At 47.4% G+C, this 19,345-nt stretch overlaps 1 protein-coding gene across 1 annotated transcript; it reads right to left on the minus strand.

Annotated features, from left to right (window-relative positions):
- Positions 1–9,802: 9,802 nt before the first annotated feature.
- LOC125535559 (nuclear poly(A) polymerase 3-like) lies at positions 9,803–15,541 on the minus strand. Its single transcript, XM_048698624.1, has 10 exons — positions 15,191–15,541; positions 15,018–15,095; positions 14,816–14,914; positions 14,275–14,337; positions 14,036–14,197; positions 12,533–12,646; positions 12,156–12,218; positions 11,775–12,071; positions 10,929–11,093; positions 9,803–10,818 (listed from the first exon to the last, which is right to left on the minus strand). Exons 1-10 carry the CDS (start codon positions 15,413–15,415, stop codon positions 10,489–10,491), a joined length of 1,596 nt encoding a protein of 531 aa, XP_048554581.1. The 5' UTR covers positions 15,416–15,541; the 3' UTR covers positions 9,803–10,488.
- Positions 15,542–19,345: the final 3,804 nt, after the last annotated feature.

Raw genomic sequence — 19,345 nt, forward strand, 5'->3', positions numbered from 1 at the left:
ATACAAGCTTATCCTTGCAGCAGGAAGCAAAAAGTGATGGAAACATACGACTTAGGACTTGGAAAGATAAATGCCCTAGTCTACAATGGAGCAACAACAACTCATCTGTGGATGAGGTGGATGCGGTACATGCTATAGCAAATGCAAGTGGAGCTGCAACATTGTCAAGATAGTACAGGCCATCACGCTCAGTTCCAGTCCCAAGTATTTTTCCTGACTTCAGGTCCTGAAATACACAGAACCAGGGCTCAAACATAGCTCTGCAATTAAGTGACTTTGTGATTGAACTGACAGATAGAAGGTTCATAGGAAAATCGGGAACATGTAAGACAAGACTTAAAGGTAAGGAACGTGTACAACTAATGGTTCCACATCCCATTATGGAAGACGAAGATCCATCAGCTATACGGACCTTATCCTTTCCTGAACGAGGTATGTATAATGAAAAATATTTTTGTGAACCTGTCATATGATTTGTGGCACCCGAATCAATTATCCAGGGCATAAGTAAATGGTTCTCACCTTCTGCACTCTGAGAGCTGGCAGCTTCACTAGATCCTTCAGCAGTAACAGCCATCAATTTTGCCTTGAACTCTTCTAGAGCCTGAGCAGCAATTGCAGGTAACTCTCCTGTGGATGATGCAAGATGAACTCGGTCTTGTTTCTTCTCGAAGCTGTTACCGCTGCCATTGAACCTGTTTATTTTTCTCTGCTGCCATCCTAGAGGATAACCAATCAACTCAAAACAATCCTTTTTCACATGGCCAGGTCTCTTACAATGATCACACACAACTTTGTTTCTCTGTTTGTGGTCAAACTTAGTAGTATTTGCTTGACCACTTCTAAAACTCATAGAGGATTGTGTGTCAGTAAGTGCAGCACGATTATCACCATGCATCTGTGGCATTGCTTCCTGATTGGCCAAACGAGTCTCTTCTTCAAGAATACTGGCAATAGTTTCATCCAAGGTAGGCCAGTCAGGAGATGCTTGTATCATCTGAGAGCGAAGTTTGAACTCAGGATTCAAACCTTCCAGGAAAACCTGCACCAACAATGGTTCAAACCATTCTCTGAGGAGAGTCAAATCTCTAGGATCATGTGGCTTGAATGGTCTAAAAAACTCTAGATCCCTGTAAAGTTTCTTCAATTCCCCTGCATACTCTGTAACTGATTTCTGGTCTTGTCTAAAGTGCCACATCTCATGTAGTATTCTACTAACCTGCATTTTGTTTGATTTACCAGAAAACTGTTTTTCAATACTTGTCCAGACTTCAGCAGCAGTTTGAAAACTTTCAACTTGTTCCCGAACAGTTTTTTCCATTGAGCCCAACAGCCAAACCATGACTCGCTTCTGATTCTGCTCCCATTGTTCCTGCATTACCTCTCCTGGCTTTTTCTCATCTTCATTTAGGTACTTATGCAGACCATGCGCTTCCAGAATTAACGACGCATTGCGAGCCCAACTAAAATAGTCATCTGGACCAGTTAATTTTACTGGATTTGGTTCGAGGACAGACTTCTGAATTTCAGCCGAGCTACTAGACTTAACCTGTGCTTGCTCCATCAGCTGAGCAAGCATTCGCTGCATACTTTCACATAATTTCTCAACACTTGAATCTGCACCCTTGTCCTTGTCTTTGTCTCCCATGGTCACTAACTAGCAAGAGAACTCTACGGCAACAGACCACAAATAAGACTCACAGGTCACAAGTTTGTATCAGCCAAACTCACCACTACCAAATCAGCCCAGCAAACGAAGTTGCCCCAGCCACAGAAAAGAGAACTGAATCACAAAGGACTCAAACTGACCGGAATCTCAGCAACTTAAAGTGAGAACAACACCGCACCGTATTCGTCGTTCTTCTCTGCCGAACCCTCGATCTTGCTTGGCTCCACCAAATCGCAAAGGATCTGAGCGAAGACGAGCTCCAGCCGCCACACGACAGCAACACCTCAACAATGCGGTGTTACGGTAGAGCGAGAGACGCACTAGGATCGTCTTGCTCCGATGCCATGTTATAAATCAGAGAAATATTCAACAAATCTGGATTAGAAGATGGAAGAAGGAAGAACTAGAATGGGGAAAAATCTGGAGCGCCTTATCCAGCCTCCTCTTTCTCTGTATTCTATATAGATATGCGCTTTTACATCTTAGCCCCCCAACTGTTACATATTCACACATTTACACAACTCAACAGGTGCGACTGGCCAACTGCGTGCACGGCACATATACTTGGAAGTTGGACCGCTGGACGTGCGTGCGTGGTAACAGGAGCGACCGTACTCTTCTCTTATCTCTTACTCCATGTATTTCGCATCATGGATGTCACCGGCAATTCTCACCAGCCTTCTTGCCACTAGTAGAAAAAGGGTCAAACGTGAAGCACATTAGTGCCGGTTTGAATTAGAGCCGGCACAAATGTGTACATTAGTGCCGGTTCGTGGCGGCGATCAATAGTACCGGTTCGTGGCGAACCTTTAGTACCGGTTCATGCCACGAACCGGTACTAAAGAGGTTGTGTCAGCCTGCGGTCAGGCTATGGCCCCATCATCACCATTTAGTGCCGGTTCGTACCACAAACCGGTACTAATGAGGTTATGGCAAGCTGTTTTTAGTCCCACCTCGCCAAGAGAGAGGCAGTATGAGCGGTTTATAAGCCGTGAGTGCACAGACAATGACGAAGAGTTGCAATTCTCATCTACATGTTGATTAGATTCAAGCCTTGCGGAATAGCATAGATTGCACTGAGATATGTGCAGTGCAGTCTACACTATTCCGAAAGGCTTGAAGCAAATTAACCAGCATTGCACCTCTTTTTTATTTTTAATAACTTATTTAAACTCCGGACTTCTTTTGTGTTCAGTATGCAGCATTTAAAGCGACGTCATCAATTTCCAACATGTTCTGACATCATTTGTTGTTTTTCGGTCATTTACCTAATTGTTTAGAGAGCTAAATGACCGTGAAATTGAAAATCACTACAAAATGAATCCTGAAAATGTTGAAACTTGGCATGGTATCATCATATCACCCGCATAGCATGCGCGAAAGAGTAGAGAGGGTCACGGCAAAAACTAGACGCACTTCGTGTACAAACTGGACATACTCTTTCCGAGTATCAGGGTTTCGGACGAGAACTCATCTGTTACATGGCCACTTCAATGTTTTTTAAACTTATTTGAACTCCGGACTTCTTTTGTGTTCAGTATGCAACATTTAAAGCGACGTCATCAATTTCCAACATGTTCTGACATCATTTGTTGTTTTTCGGTCATTTACCTAATTGTTTAGAGAGCTAAATGACCGTGAAATTGAAAATCACTACAAAATGAATCCTGAAAATGTTGAAACTTGGCATGGTATCATCATATCACCCGCATAGCATGCGCGAAAGAGTAGAGAGGGTCACAGCAAAAACTGGACGCACTTCGTGTACAAACTGGACAAACTCTTTCCGAGTATCAGGGTTTCGGAATACGGAGTGGGTACTAATGTGCATCCCACCAATCAGGAAGAATCACACGGATCGTGTGTTTCTTTCTAGCTCTTGCGAGTCGTTGGATCAAGGGTGTGTTTATTCCTAGCTCATGTGAGTCGTTGGATCGAAACTACCACAATCACTTTGTGAGCCAGACGACCCTATATATAGCCCACCTCTCGCCTTCCCTGCATAAGTCTTTCAGTTCATCGACTACATACATCTACCAGTTCATCGACTACATACATCTACCAGTTCATCGACTGAATACAAATCATTCAGATTCGCCATCATACGTCCAACCGTGCATTTGATATGCATATATATGCATCATGAGCAACGGTTAGGCTGTATGATGGCGATACCGATTGGTTTGTTCTAGATCCGACATAAAAGGTTTGATACAACTTCTTTTTTGTGACATAAGAGCTATCGATCTCTCCTCCTACCTATTTTAGTTACACAACTATCTATTTGTGCCAAATTTTCACTTTTGCTATTGCTCTTGCATCATAAGCATCCATGTTAACTGGACTTACAAGTAATGCAATTTAACCAAACTATCTTGTGATCCATGTTGATTAGCTTCAAGCCTTGCGGAATAGCATAGATTGCACTGAGCTATGTGCAGTGCAGTTTACACTATTCCGAAAGGCTTGAAGCAAATTAACCAGCATTGCACCTCTTTTTTATTTTTAATAACTTATTTAAACTCCGAACTTTTTTTGTGTTCAGTATACAGCATTTAATGCGACGTCATCAATTTCCAACATGTTCTGACATCATTTGTTGTTTTTCGGTCATTTACCTAATTGTTCAGTATGCAGCATTTAATTTTCAGAAGAAGATAAATAGAAGAAAATAAATAATGCAGAAAAGAAAAAACTATATAAAAAACTACTCAAAAATAAATAGAAGAAAATAAGTAATGCAGAAAAGAAAAAACTATATAAAAAATTTGTTGGCACGCTGCCCAGTGGGCCTGCCAGACCTAGGGTGTGCAAATGCAGGCCCAGACGGGCCAGCAGGCTCACAGGGCAGCGTGCCCTAATTAATTAGGCCGAGAATCCTGCTATATAGAGGAGTTCGAAGAGGTAGCCGCGGCTGGATTTATAAACCAGTGCGGCTGCCCTGCGCCGGGCGAGGTGGGACTAAACTTTGGGGTGGCAGCGCAAGGCCTTTAGTACCGGTTGGTGGCTCCAACCGGTACTAAAGGCCTTCGTTTCCCGCCGCTTGGCCCGGCAAAAATAGGCCTTTAGTACCGGTTGGAGCCACGAACCGGTACTAAAGGCCCATCCTATATATATAGCACTTGCGAAAATTTCAGTTTCATCTCCCCACTTCGTCTCCAACCTCCGCCGCGCGCGCCGCTCGATCCCGTCGTCGCCGCCCGTCGCCCGTACCGTCGTCCGTCGTCATCGTCGCTGTCCCCGCCGCCGCCCGTCATCGTCGTCGTCTCGCGCTGCCGCCCCGAACGCCGCCGCCGTCCGTCGTCATCGCCGCGGCCGTACGTCTCTCTCACTCCCGCACACACATACACACACATACATACACACACATACACACACACACCGGCGCCCCCGCCCCGTACGCCGGCGCCCCCGCTCGTACGTACGGGGCGGCGGCGTACGGGGCCGCACACACACACACATATACCACACACACACACATATACCACACACACACGCATACACACACACATACACACATACGTACACATATACGTATATATACACACACATGCATACACACACACATACACACACATTTTTTTTACTTATTTTCTGTTTTTTAGAAAAGTTAATTAGATGATCGAATGTTAGATTAATGTCGAATGTTAGATGAATTAGCTAGCTAGATAGAAAAATTGTCGAACTAGAGATTAGAACTAGTTGAATAATTAATATAACTAGTTGACACGCGCCTACTGGCCAAGTTGTGGCAGCACCAGCACTCCAGCAGTACGTGAGTATGATGGTGTTAACGTCGAGGACCGGCCTAGCCTAAGCTATGGCCTCGTGTTTCATCTTTCGTGCATGTGCCCGGGTTCAACGCGATCGCAATCACCATGGAGGCGTACGTACGTACGTGGGAAGGATGATCAGGACCAATAATCATCGTGTTCTTGCGCGACTAGGGTGCACGCATCTTTCTTGCATGCCACATCGCCGGATCGCCCGGCCAGACTCCCGGCCGGCGCAGGCGCTCGCGGAGCGCGCGGCCCCGATCATGATAGACGAAGAACAGCGTCCAAAACGAAAAGGGATCTTTTCCGCGCGTTTATTTTGCGAGAAGCAGCTTCTTTTTCTTTTTCTATCTGCAGGTCACCGGCAATTTTCAGCAGCCTTCTTGCATTGCCATTGTAGTTGCACCGCCCTCTTGATCCGCACAGGGAGAAAGAACCTGTTCTATCTGCACTCCATGTATTTTGCAGCATGGATGTCACCGGCAATTTTCACCAGCCTTCTTGCATTGCAATTGCATCAGCATCGCCCTCTTCATCTGCACCGGGAGAAAGAACCTGTTCTATCCACACTCCATGTATTTGGCAGCATGTAGGTCATCGGCAATTTTCACTAGCCTTCTTGCATTGCAGTTTGCACCGGCTCCGCCCTCTTCATCTACACTGGGAGAAAGAACCTATTCTATCCGCACTCCATGTATTTTGCAGCATGCAGGTCACCGGCAATGTTTACTAGCCGTAGCCATCAGTTGTACGGAGCAAAACAAAACGTTAGTAGTAAGAAGAATACTAGAAGAATACGATCACTCCTGTTACCACGCACGCATGCACGCACGTCCTGCACGTACTGGCCAAGTTGTAGCAGCAGCCAGCAGTACGTGACTATGATGGTGTTAACGTTGAGGACCGGCCTACCATAGCTATGGCCTCGTGCTTCATCTTTCGCGCATATGCCCGGATTCATCGCGATCGCAATCTCGATCGAGGCGTGAGACTTGATCGTGGGGCTGATCGATCAGGACCAATAATCGTGATGGTTTTGTGCGACTACGGTGCACGCATCTTTTCTTGCATATCACATCGCCCGGCCGGTGCAGACGCTCGCGGAGCACGCGGTCCCGATCATTAACAGACGAAGAGCACCATTCAAAACCAGAATGAATCTTTTTCCGTGCATTTATTTTCCAGAGCCAGCTTTGATCAGCCATTTTTTCCCGGGATTACCAAATCTCAGTTAGCCAAGTCTTTCTATTCTTAGGATCTTAGAGCATCTAAGCAGGGCGTCTCAACCGGCCTAAAACGTCCTAGCGGCCCGCTCGGTCGCTGACCGGTCACGAAAATCTGATCCGAATGGACGCCTCAAACGGGCATCACACGTCTCGGGCTGACCGGCATCCCTCATATCCAGCTCAAATTGGAGGCGGATATGGGGCGCCAGGGCGTACCCGCCACGTCGGACTGATGGCGGGGTCTCACGCAGAAACGTCTGGAAACTCGGCGGTCCGAAATTCGTCTCCTTCGTCAGAGCAATGTCGCCGTGTGGCGCCGCTCTGGCAGGCTACGTAGTGACTAGCCCGGTTATTTAAGTCGACCGCCGCACCGAAACCCTACCATCCACATTTTCCTCCGTCAGTCCGCTGCCGCCGCCACTTTGCACTCCTCATCCGCCTAGTAGTCATGCCCCTTTCCTGTTTCAACTTGGATGACTTGGGCTGTGGTTTCGCCTCGTTAATAAAAGTGGGGCGGGGGGGGGGGGGGGCTTTCGTCAAAAAAAAAAAGTAGCCATGCCCCCACGCCCCCGGGTGAGGAGCCACCGGTTTCTAACGGCTCAGCGCCAACTTGAGCTCCTTGAGCAGATCCTGGCAAGGCGCGAAACCCGAATCGCCGTGGGGCTACCTCTGGCGGAGGAGGGGGAGGTTGAGGAGGATGCGGTGGATGCTGGCGACGTCGATCTGCAGGCGGAGCAGCAGGCCACCCTTAATTCCCTTCGCTTGGAGTCGGTTGCTGAAACCAGACGCCGTCGCCGGCAGGAGGTGGAGGCCGCGGAGGAGGCGGTGATGCTCGCCTACATGGATGAGGTCGAGTAGGAGGAGGATGAACCGGAGCCCTCCTACGCGCCCGTCCAGCGGGCACCTGGCACCGACGTCGTGTACAACTCCGATGACGAAGATTAGCTAGGGTAGTACGTAGGATTTCTTTTGCCTGCTTTGGGATTGAAATATGAGAGACTCGGAGCAAAGTGGCTAATTTGCCGGTCGCGTCCGCAGACTTTTGCGGTGCCGGATTTGCAAAGTCCGGCTATAGATGCTCTTACGTGAAGATCCGTGTAATTTTTTAATTTTTTTCCTTACATGCTATGTCACTTGACCTAGACTTGGTTAAGTCTCGTCTTTTTTCAGGTCGACGGCAATTTTCACCGGCCTTCTTGTGTTGGCATTGCACCGTCCTCTTCATGTGCACTGCTGGGAGAAACAACGCAGCATGTCGAAAGAAGAGGCGACGTATGCTTTCGGGTTCAGGGCATGAATCCGGTATACATTTTTATCTATCTAGTATACTATACGTACATGCAGTGAGTTATGCACCGCACGAGCTGCTTTGGGGCCGTCCATGCATGGTAGCCACCTATAGTAGCGGCTAGCGGCCGTGGGCAGGTGGATCGGCATTGAGACAAACTGCACATGCATGCAGCGGCCGGTACTTGGGCTACCGGAGCATGCAGATGCCGCTCCGCTAACGAGGGAGGCATATAAATCTGTACGTGCAGGCAGGCGCGGCAGCGTACCAGCAACGGTACGCTCGCTCCGTGCACGCACGCACGCGTCCGTCCGTGACCATGGATCCACCACGGTCGACTTGTCACGCGCGTCCAGTTAATGCGCCGTCGCTCGTCGCCCGACCGGATCAGTACGCGAGCACGTAACTCGCCAATGGAGTACGTACGAGCGTGCATTTACGGTGCTGCACGTAGGTGTTTGTTCGGCGCGGCACGCGCCCGTGTGCTTGTCGGGCCGTCGCGTCCAGCGGGTGGGCGGCCGCGCCACGTACGGCATGGCATGGCAGGGCACGGCCGGGCGGCGGACGTACGCGCGCGAGTCGTGTCCTGCTTGTCCGTGCGAGCGCGAGGCCTGCCGGCCGCGTGCGTGTTCGCGCGCCGGTTGCCATCACGCATGCTTCGGCTGCACGCGCCGCGCCACCGGCGGGCACTGCCGGCTGGTGCGCGCAAGGGACGCGTTTGCAGTAGTACCGGGTTTCTCCGCTCCACTCCGTGCATGCTCCCTCAGACGCATATGCACCGGCCCGCCCGTGTCGTCGTCGAGCTTCTGTCCTGTGCTCTGTGCGAGCGAGCGAGCGCGACCTGCCGGGTTGCCGGCCGCGTGCGTGCTCTCGGCCGGTTGCCAATCACGTATGCTGGTGGCTGCACGCGCCACGTACGCGTCCTTGAGCATAGCATGCGTGCATGGCCCCGGCGCGCGCTGGGCTGGCACGTGCGGTTGCGGAACCGGGGCGCGCCCTGCCTGCGGACTGATCGACGGAACCATGCTTCCCCCTGGTGCCGTGATGTGCTGCCCTAGCTGCGTTCGTGAGCTCGTGTGGCGCGGGCGAGGGGGCGCGTCGGGATCAGCCGGACGTGGTGGGCTGCTCAGCGCATGTGCGCAGCTGAGTGAGATGGCTCCGGGCCAGGCCACCGATGGATGGAATGGCTAGTGGCTGGCCGTGCATGTTACTCGCCACGCCAAAAGCTGCCGATGATTCTGTTCCGCCGTAGGTGACCGCGACGCCGCTCGCCGTGGCCTGGAGGCGCGGCTGCGTGGCCCTGTGCCATCACCACCATGCGACAACGACCATGTACGCACACAACGTGAGTGAATTCCCGCTTTCACCTCTGCCGTATCGCTCTCGCCGTTCCCCTTTCCATGGCAAACATATCTACACGCTTTTTCCCCCTTCGATTTAACGGCATATCCACAGACTTGGCAGTAACTGAATTTAAGAACATATGCACAAACTTGGCAGCTGATTCAGTAAAGTCAGAGAACGTGCAGCCGAATTTTCTGGAGTTTGCAGGGTGGGTCTCTTGTCTATGATGCGCAAACTTCGGATCTCAAAAATAGAATGATCCCAAGAGCTACGCTGGGTCATCAGGCGTGACGCAAATACTATGACGGCACACATACACCTACGAGCCAAGGCCATGATGGCCTGGACCAAATGCATCTCCTCTCACCTGAACGCCGGCCCTGGACCATGTACGCAGCAACAAAATACCATCATGCTAAACAGTATCACCATCACCATCATCATCAATACCAAATACGTACAAAACATCATCCACCTCTGCACCAGAAACAAGACCACATACAGGTTTCAACTGGTTTTTCACTTTACAGTTTATTATTATTCAGTAACACCCCATCAGATCAGGCACTTCGGAGTCGGGTAGTTATCAGTTACACAAAAAGAATTGTTCAGTGGCAAGGGCTGTTCTGCTTGCAAAATGTAACAGCACATACTACTGACAAGATCAACTATACATTGCAGGCACCTTGGGTGATTTGCACCCAGCAGGCATCAAAATTCACAGCAGAAACCCGCACTTGGACAGCGTTCATGCAGACATTTTACCTTCTTTTTTTGGTTTGCCTCCCCATCTTCAATAGGTTTCCAGTAACCCTTCCACCAGGGCTTCCGCTTGGCAGGTGTGAGCCATGTAACCTACATATTTTTTTTTGGAATAATAGCCTACATTTTACATTCTACTGCTATAAGCCACTATGCCATTTTTTTTTCTTTCTTTTTGTCAGACGCTATGCCAAATATACTGACCAGTACTACACATGCGCTTGAATAACCATCAGAGCAGAACCAAGTCAGTTTCATCATCTTAGTACACCTGGGAGCTAATAAAAGAATACCCTGATCTTCAGATTCCCTTTGCTAGGGGCAATAAGGAGATGAGAAGAAACCCACAGACATGATGAGTATCCGCCCGATGATCAGAATAAAAGATGCAAAAGAGTATGTGCCAGATGATCCAGCAATATCCTAGCCAATTGTACTCCAACAGTCATCTGCTGCCTGGTAGCCCACCCCATACTGGTGCAGGTGCCGAGAGTAAAATGAGTCATTGTACATGCTTTTTGGCAGCTCTGATGCGCCAACGATGGACAACGTCAGCTCTGAGTTTGTACATTTCACCTTTCCATAGACATCATTGATGACATATTTCATGAAATCTTCCTTCAGAGAGCTAGAATCAAGAAGAGTATCTGATTGAGGGATGAGGCCCCAGTGATATACAATGTTGGGTTTGATGACTGTATGATCAACTTCCTGTGATGAATTGGGGTCACACTCAATGCCGTTATCTTCCAGCTGCAGAGCACAAGTTAAAACCATTTAGATTTACATCCTTGCACTAAATGAATAGTCGAGCTGCATGAGTATGAAGGAAAAACAAGACGACTGCACTGCAGCAAACAAACCTTGAGAATAAGGTAAGGGAAGCGGGATTTAACCCATCCAGTCCAATCATGCAGTTCTTCAGAAGTTGGAGCACATAGAGCAATGCGAAGAAATTGTTCATATGTTGTCGAATATGGGAAGGGTTCAAAAATCCATGCCCACTCAAAATCATGGCTCCCTAGGTCCTGTGCCAAACAATAAAGAACTGTTAAGAGTTGATGCAAAAATAAACTCGAAGTGTTCAAGCAAACATATGCGCAATTGTCTAGTACTGGAGAAAACTGAACCGCAAAAATATTCCAAGATAAGTTGCATCATGTACAGTTTTGTTAAAAGGACAGACAAGGGTAAAATGTATACTCACTGAAATGATATTCTGAACTAAAACTTCAGATGAGTATCAATGAACTAGGCGTATAGCAAAATGCAAAAAGAAAATATAGTCAAGTACTTGAAGTGAACAAGGAACACGAGATAGGTGTCTACATATTTGTCAAGCTAGATCATGTTGAATGGTTGGGATGCAGAAACCATAGTCGTATGAAACAGTGGATTAGTTGTCCCTGCGAAAGAAACCTAGAACAGGAAAGAGTGCCGAATACATGCATGCATGGAAGATCTGAATTTGTGGCGTAGGAATTTCAGAATGTGTTTGTTTATGTAAGCATAACCAAGTGTACTAAAGCTGTGACAAGTAATATGGATCGGAGGGAGTAATAATGTTTCAATAAATGACTAAATATCTATACCATATAGAGTTTTAGACAAAACCTCAGAATAACAAAATCTGTGCATTTCACAAACTTCACCAGACTTCAAAAAGCAGGACAAACACAACTATAAGTGAAACTACCTAAGTTACTGACCTTGGTCAAAACATAACCACGCATAAGCTCCTCTCTGATCTTCCTGAAGGTACCTTCCGTCATATTAGACGCACAGAGCTCCGGCGGAGAACAAGGCATCACTATGGGCATTAAACACCCATCTGAGCGCGTGCAGTTAGTTTGCTGACCATGCAGATCTACTGGAATATGCCAAGGCCAGTGAGCAAATATCTCAAAGAACATGGTGAACAGACCATTGGCAGTGGCATTTGGAAATCTCTGACAAACATATGCTGCAAGAATCGCCAAATGAATCCCAGCAAAGAAACCAAGCAACTGCAAAATGGCATAGGACATGTCAACATGACACGGTCAGACCAGAATATAGCTGAACAGCCAGCACATATTAAAACAACATACATGGCAATGAAGTCCCCGCCTCCTAGCCCATAGTTTTATGCATCGCAACAGAACTTGGAACTTCTGCATGAATTGTTAACAAACAGAATTTGAAGTGAAAAAGTAACAATAATTTCAAGTACTCTTGTGTAAAAATAATAATGAGCAATACCACAGTCACAGTAAATCAATGGAAACAAGAGCATGGATAGAAGTAAATAAATCGAAGGAAACAAGAGCATGTTAAGCAGGAAGTGCAGAAATAGATAAATACAAGAGTAAGTAAATGGATTGAGAAGTGTAGATTCAAACATGACTACTTGGGTCCTCATGTACAATTACGCAGGGGACAAAAATGTGACCGAGTGCTGGTGAATTAAATTAGAATAGTCTGTAACCTCTTGATCCGGCACTAGCTGCACAATCTGCTCATTAACACGAACTCCAGACAAACTCTTCCAACTCCGTGAATCAAGTTTCCGAAGATACTGAGGACTAGATGTATTTATAGCCTGCATGAGCAAGTAAACCCGTCAGAATATAGACCTTCCATTTTTACATAGTACGACGTCTGTGGGACAGTCATGATAAAGATAATTTGGAGGGATCATACTCCACATATATGGATTTATCTTGTAAGTATCATTTAGGGCGCTTAACTCAGAAAAACTGGAGAAGCATTACTACAAGCAAAATTAGATGTTTTAGATGTGAGTTCTTTTGATCAAGGTAAATTCTTTGCATATGTGTTGATCAAACAAAAAGTTGGTGCGTACATGGGAATATGTGGTGGCTTTTAGGCCTGCTCAGCCCGACTCCTTGACTGGCTGTTCGGCAAGCAGGAAAATAGAATTATATATTGTGCCCCTATTCCTAGGGATTAGCAAACCACATTCGGTAGGCATGTGATAGAACATAACAATAATATTGGTCAGTATCTGATCCAACTCTCCAATAAATCCATAAGATTCAAAGGGGAAGGGCTTGTTACACGTGGACCAACAAGCAAATTCACCAGCCATAGTTAATTTTGACAGGGTGCTAGTTAGCATGGCTTGAAGCCAGATTTCACACCTTTTGCTGTGATAAGCCTGACAAGAATTGGCTTCATCATGCACATATTGCTGTGAGCAAAAGAACCAAGTACAGGGCATTTCTTTTTCGAGCATCAACGTTTTTCAGGCTAGTTTCGAGAAACAGCTGGTACGAAATGGGTGAGGCGATGACGTACAGTGGACTTCTCCTGACTAATGGTCAAATGACATTAGACGTCCCATAGTTTTTTTTGCAAGGCTGGGGTTAAATTGTGGGGGTGATGTCAAGGAAAAGTAGTGAGATCTTGTCACACAGATCAAAAAGTTTGATGCTCAGGATGAGCAACATGGGTTATCCAATAATCTTCTGGATGTGGTGTCAGATATCTGGTATGATTATTTTGAACATCTAAAGAGAGGTAGAGGGGTGCACAATAGTTGTTAGCTGGTAACCCCAAGTCACTAACGGAGTCTTTTTCCACAGTGCGGCAAAGGCCACCAAAGAGAATGTTCTATCATGTGTCCTGAGGACGGAGAGTGCAAGGAAAGTCAGGATCGTCTTTGTGCACTTCTAGAACTTCATTCGGTTCTGAATCAGTCAGGTTTGACACCGGAAAAACGTATCCGAGGTTCAGGGCCATGTTTGATGATTTTGATGTGCCAGATTTAAAGAGATTATATACTACAGAGTTATACCCTTAGCTCCTCAGATCAGAGGCACTTCAACTATCTAGAACAATATCGTCCTAATGGTAAGCTGCTCACTAACAGGTTCACTCCATGAGTTAAGGTAATTGCACATAATCAGACAGGATTCGTAAATACAGGTATAGTTTTCTAGAAGGGGTGCCAGCGCAACAAACTTGCCTGAACTGCATCAAGGACTGGGAGCTGGGCGTATGTCAGATCAACAGAAATCCCACTGAATCTAAATCGCATCAATGGAACCTTGGCATTTTCCACAGTCTGCAGTCCTGATACTTCCGGCCTGCACTTGAGAATTTGTCGCAGAACAGCAAAAAAGTGGTGCTGCAAGATTGACATGACATGCGTTAGTATCCTGAAGCAAAGGTGGAGAAAGAGGGAACACAAACCATGATAGTTACCGGCAAGTTTGCGATACAGGGACCAACACATAGCGCATCGATGTCAGATTCAGGTCCGTGAGCCTTGAAGAAACAAAAATACTTGATCAGACAATGCACTTGATTTATTGCATCATAAGCGGCAACTAGAACAAACAGAAGGTGCACAAATATGTGACAAGGCATAAGGGCAGGGCACTATAAATAACAGACCATTTTCTGCTCCTGTATTGTCTGTGCTAATAATAGGTTTGCAATCTACCTTCCTTGCGATATGGGTCGGCTTAATTGGGCAAAAGGTGTGAAGCACTAAATCTAGGCATTACTACAAACATGAAATTCCATAGGGTGAATTGGGGATAATCCAACCAAATTACTAGTACAAGCATGCAATTCTATAGAATCTTGAATTTGGGGATGATCCAACAAAATTACTACCACAAACATGGAATTCTATAGAATCCTGAAACTGGGGATAATCCAACCAATTTGGTCAACCCCGCAAACATTCAGAGAAATCATGACCACATCATTTTGGTAAATATCTTGCGTTCTTGCTTACCCCTAACGTGTAAGAACCATAGGTGAGGACCGTAGCCGTCACCCGCCTCGGGGGAACCCTCTCCTCACAGGCCACCGCCTTGGCCCAATCCGTCACAATCTGCAAGAGCAAGCAGCGAAAACAGAACAAGTCAGGAACTCCAGCCGGACGCAAATGCCTTCAATACCCATTTTTTTAAGCCGGAATCCCCATGCCCGGGTACCTTCTTGAGCTCGCGGATGACCTGCTCCCTCGTCTCCTCCTCCTCGGGCGTCGGGATGGCCCCCTCGTCCGCCAAGAACTGCATCACCCCCAAGAAAGGAAGCACGAGATTACTCGGAGATAACCGGGGACACCAGGGAAACCAGAGGAATCGGGGGCTGGCGGGGGGCTCACCTGCACGAGGGAGTGGGTCCGGCGGTAGTCCATCTCGAAGAAGAAGTCGGGAGGCGGCCGGTGGGGGACCGGCCAGGGGAGGAGGCGGCGGCCCGCGGGGAGCGGGGGCGGTGGGGGCGGGTACATGAAGAGGGGCAGGGGTTCGGGCTCGGGGGGCGCCGGGGCGGCGTGGGTCCAGACCGGGAGCTCCGGCGCCATCGCCGGCAGCGGGCAGTAGGCGGCCATGGCGGGGACGGGGAGTGGGAGGGGGGCGAAATTCTCCTCTTTTTCCTTCCGACGCGTGCCGCGTGAGGTCGGCTGGGGGTTCTGGGGTTCTGCGCTGTGGGGAGGACGGGATGGAGGGGTGGGGAAGAGGGCGGCGCTGGCGGTTTTGTTGCTGTGTTTTGGGCCGCCAGCCGATGCGGGGCCGTGTCAGAGACAGCGGCCGTTCCAGAAGGTTCGGTCCTGTGTCCAACGATTTGTGGTCAAGAAACTAGGGCGTGGTTTTTTTTGCCACGCGTCAAGAGTCGGCTATGGCAAAAATTTCGATTTCTAGAAATTAGGAGATATTTATAAATTTATGACACTTGGGCCGGCACATAAAAAAAACCCAATCCGGCTCCTCGCTCGAAAACCCTAGGAGCAACTCCAACGCGGCGACCCATTTCGTCCGCCGCCCGTCCGTTTGGGTCACCGCGAAAGTAATGGCCCAACGCGCCGACACGTTCCCAAAACACCAGGGCAGCGTAGTCCGCTCCGCCCCCTTCCCTCGTCGGCAGGTGCTCTGCGCGGGCAACGACGGGTGCTAGTGCCCGCGCCGCCCACCACGAGAGGCGGCGGGCAAGGGAGGGAGACACGGCGGAGCAGTCCATGCATCGCCACCACATGATGCCGGTGGAGCTCGACGAGGACGAGCGGCCCCTCGCTTGGGTCCACCGCCAATTGCTTACGATGACGATGGGCAGAGACGAAGGCTCGCCGTCTACGGCGGAAGAACGTGAGGACGCCTCGGCTTGCCACTGAGCAATCGGGGCGGGAGGCGGACCGGTATGGCAAGCTAAAATGGCAGCAGGGTAGGGCCGTCAGGTGGATGAAGGGGCTCATCGTCCTCTCCGGCGACGGCGACGACCACATCTCCTCCTCCTCCTCCGACACCGATGATCCGCCACCTGTAGTCCACGCCTACAGCTACGCCGGCAACCGAAAGGGCAAAAGGCCCGGTGAGGAAGTGGTGATTCTTCGCTGTCTCTGTAGTTAATTTCTAGTTATTTATGTCTCTAGATAGAACATGTCCATCCTATGTAGATTATGTGAACTTTGAGTAGCTTTTGGAGATCCGTTTGTGATCTTTTGGTGATCGGAATGTGCATATGTAGCTCTGTTTTATAGTCCGCGCGATGATCTACATAATTTATCTTCATGTTACATGGTTAGTATGGATATAGAGTATTGGATATTAGGAGTGCGGATGTGAAGGGCACAAATTGAGGAGTGTCCGGTCAATGCCCGTGGGCGCGTCTGCGGATGTTTGAGGGGCCGAATTTGATAAGTCCGGCTGTAGATGCTCTTACATGCCGAAATGAAATGTGTATCCTTGAGTTCCCCTGAGAAATGAAGAGCTAAAACAATTTCGGGGCCTTATAGAGCATGATCCACATATCAAAATGATATGCCTGCACTGGCTGAATGGACATACAACAGGACCCGCAAAAGAGTGTATCCAGCATGGCACATGAGCATTGTAGTTCGACCAAATGTGACATAGATTTATAGAAATTTAACAATTTCTGATGAGTGTGAGGGTATTTTTCATAATTTGATACATCCTATTGAATATACATCTGAGTTGTCGGACCAATTAGCCATAAGTCTATCTTAACGAGTAGGCCTAGCTAAGGCTGATCGTAGTGGGAGTATCATAAGCGGTATCATACATGCCAACTAGACTTTTTGAATGATGTGGCACACAATTAAATAAGAAAAAAAAAGAAGGTGTGGTATCATATCATGATACTGTATCATATTAAATGTTGTACTACTTTGTGTCATGCATGACAATTAATAAGGCAACCTAAGATACTAACTTATGATACTATGCATTACGAAGGTAGTATCATATGCATACTCCCCATTACAACCAGCCTAATCAGCTCAAGGGAATATTAAAGTAGGATACACCATATCACAAGGTCCTAACTAGATGGTAAAGTATGACAATGTTATTTAATACGTAATAGTATCTGAATATCACAACTAGATGGTAGACGAGAATTGCACACAGTCGTAGGTCTGTTTTGTGTAATGGAGCAAGTATCCTAAAACAAATGTATTCGACATGAAGTGGATATGCATTTTTGGTGTGAACTCGAATTTTTTGGTTACCGCCCAAGCGTTAAGTTTTTTGAGAATGATAAGAAATAATTTTCTTAGCAGGTCCATGGTCCATGCACAACAACCTTTGTTTTGTTTGTTCACTTTGTTGATCATCAATTAATGTTTGTGATTGTTAGTGTTTGATCGTGGCAGTATTTAGAAAATTGGAATGTCATATCAACACACATGAGACTAAGTTATAACTTCTCATTGATAGTTTCAACAGCTTGACAACCGAGAGTGTTTTTTTATTTGGATCAAGACAACTGAAAGTTGGAGACACAATGTCAAATAAGGGCATGTTTGGTTCATCACTAACTTTGCCACAACTAAGCGTAGGCAAAGTGTGACTACCATAAAAAATGTGGCTAACAAAATGGCCATCACAAATGTGGCAAGACTTGGCAAAAAATTGAGCCTATGACATGTAGACCATGTAGCTAGAAAAGTGTGGCAAATCATAAATGTGGCAATAAACGAAACACATGCTAAATCTTCCTATATGACTTATTCTTTCACCTACCTATTGTATATTTTCCCAAGCTTTGTAGCCTTTCAACATCATACTGCCGATGGAGTAGGCGCAGATGCTTCAGAACATTCTATGGTCGAACTGACGGGCTCAAAGCTGATTTTTGTGCTCCACACGTAGTTGAACGTGGCCGTTTCACCAAGATGCACCGTTTGGCCGCCATTGAGGGTGCAGAGCGCGTTGTCTTCGTCCTCCGGCATGATTATGCCAGCTGGATCGCCATTGATGGAGTTGAACCCCTTGCACGCCAACTTCACCTTGATCTGTCCGCAGGTGAACTGTTCTTCACCCGGTACTGGGGGTACCCTCCGGTCTTCCCAAGCACTGCGGTCTAGTGACAACGGGATCAGATGGAGGGCAGGGTTGTGCGTCGCCTGCATTATCCGACAAGTAGTTCATGGTGTTTGTTTTGGTGTCCAGAAACACAAACACTATGCATGTATACATATAAAATGGAGATTTTAAGTTTTTCAGGGTTGATGGAGTATTATATAGCAATGATTTATTTAAGACCTGGAAAAAGATAACCATCACATTAACATTCTGAACATACAATGCACATCATCAAAATAGTCACCACACAAGGATCTCATTTGCATGCCTAGCTGTAGCGTTTTCTTGTCATTCCCGTTGATGCTCTGTGACGCCGTCTCGTAGCTCATCAACTCAGATTTTGTTTGTTTGTTTATATGACACATAATTAATGAAAGAGGTGATGAAATTGTCTCTTATCTTTTTTTTTAAGTCACTCCAAAAGGGTCTCAAATCCTTAAAAAAAATGTCCGGTTAATTAGTGAAACACCGGACGAAAACCATCAAATCATGCCCACAAGACAAGGCACCCGGTCGCCCTGGCTACCACATAACTGACATCCCTTATCTAGGGCTTGTGTTATCATCCAACTGAATAATGTCCCTGACACAATACTCATGCACACCTACCCAGTACCCACTGATGCTGAGTAGTCCGATAAGATTCTCATTTTTCCTTTCCTTTTCTTTCATGCCATCCTCACGCATAGGCCCGTCGCAATTGCACGAGAAGGAGATGGACATGCTTGCAGGGCTGCATGCTTCTGCAGAGTAAGCTGACGCGGAGTGTCAACACTTCATCGGTGCACCGGTGAATTACGGGACAGTTCTTTTGAGTGACTTAAAAAAATAGGGCAGTGCTACACGTCCCCCGATGCATAATCTAAAAAGATCGACCGCCTCAAGAATCGTTAGATCTGGCACCATCAACGGTCCAACCTCGTCATCATCATTGCAAC

Source organism: Triticum urartu, chromosome 2, assembly GCF_003073215.2.
Source record: "Triticum urartu cultivar G1812 chromosome 2, Tu2.1, whole genome shotgun sequence".
NCBI classification, from domain to species: domain Eukaryota; kingdom Viridiplantae; phylum Streptophyta; class Magnoliopsida; order Poales; family Poaceae; genus Triticum; species Triticum urartu.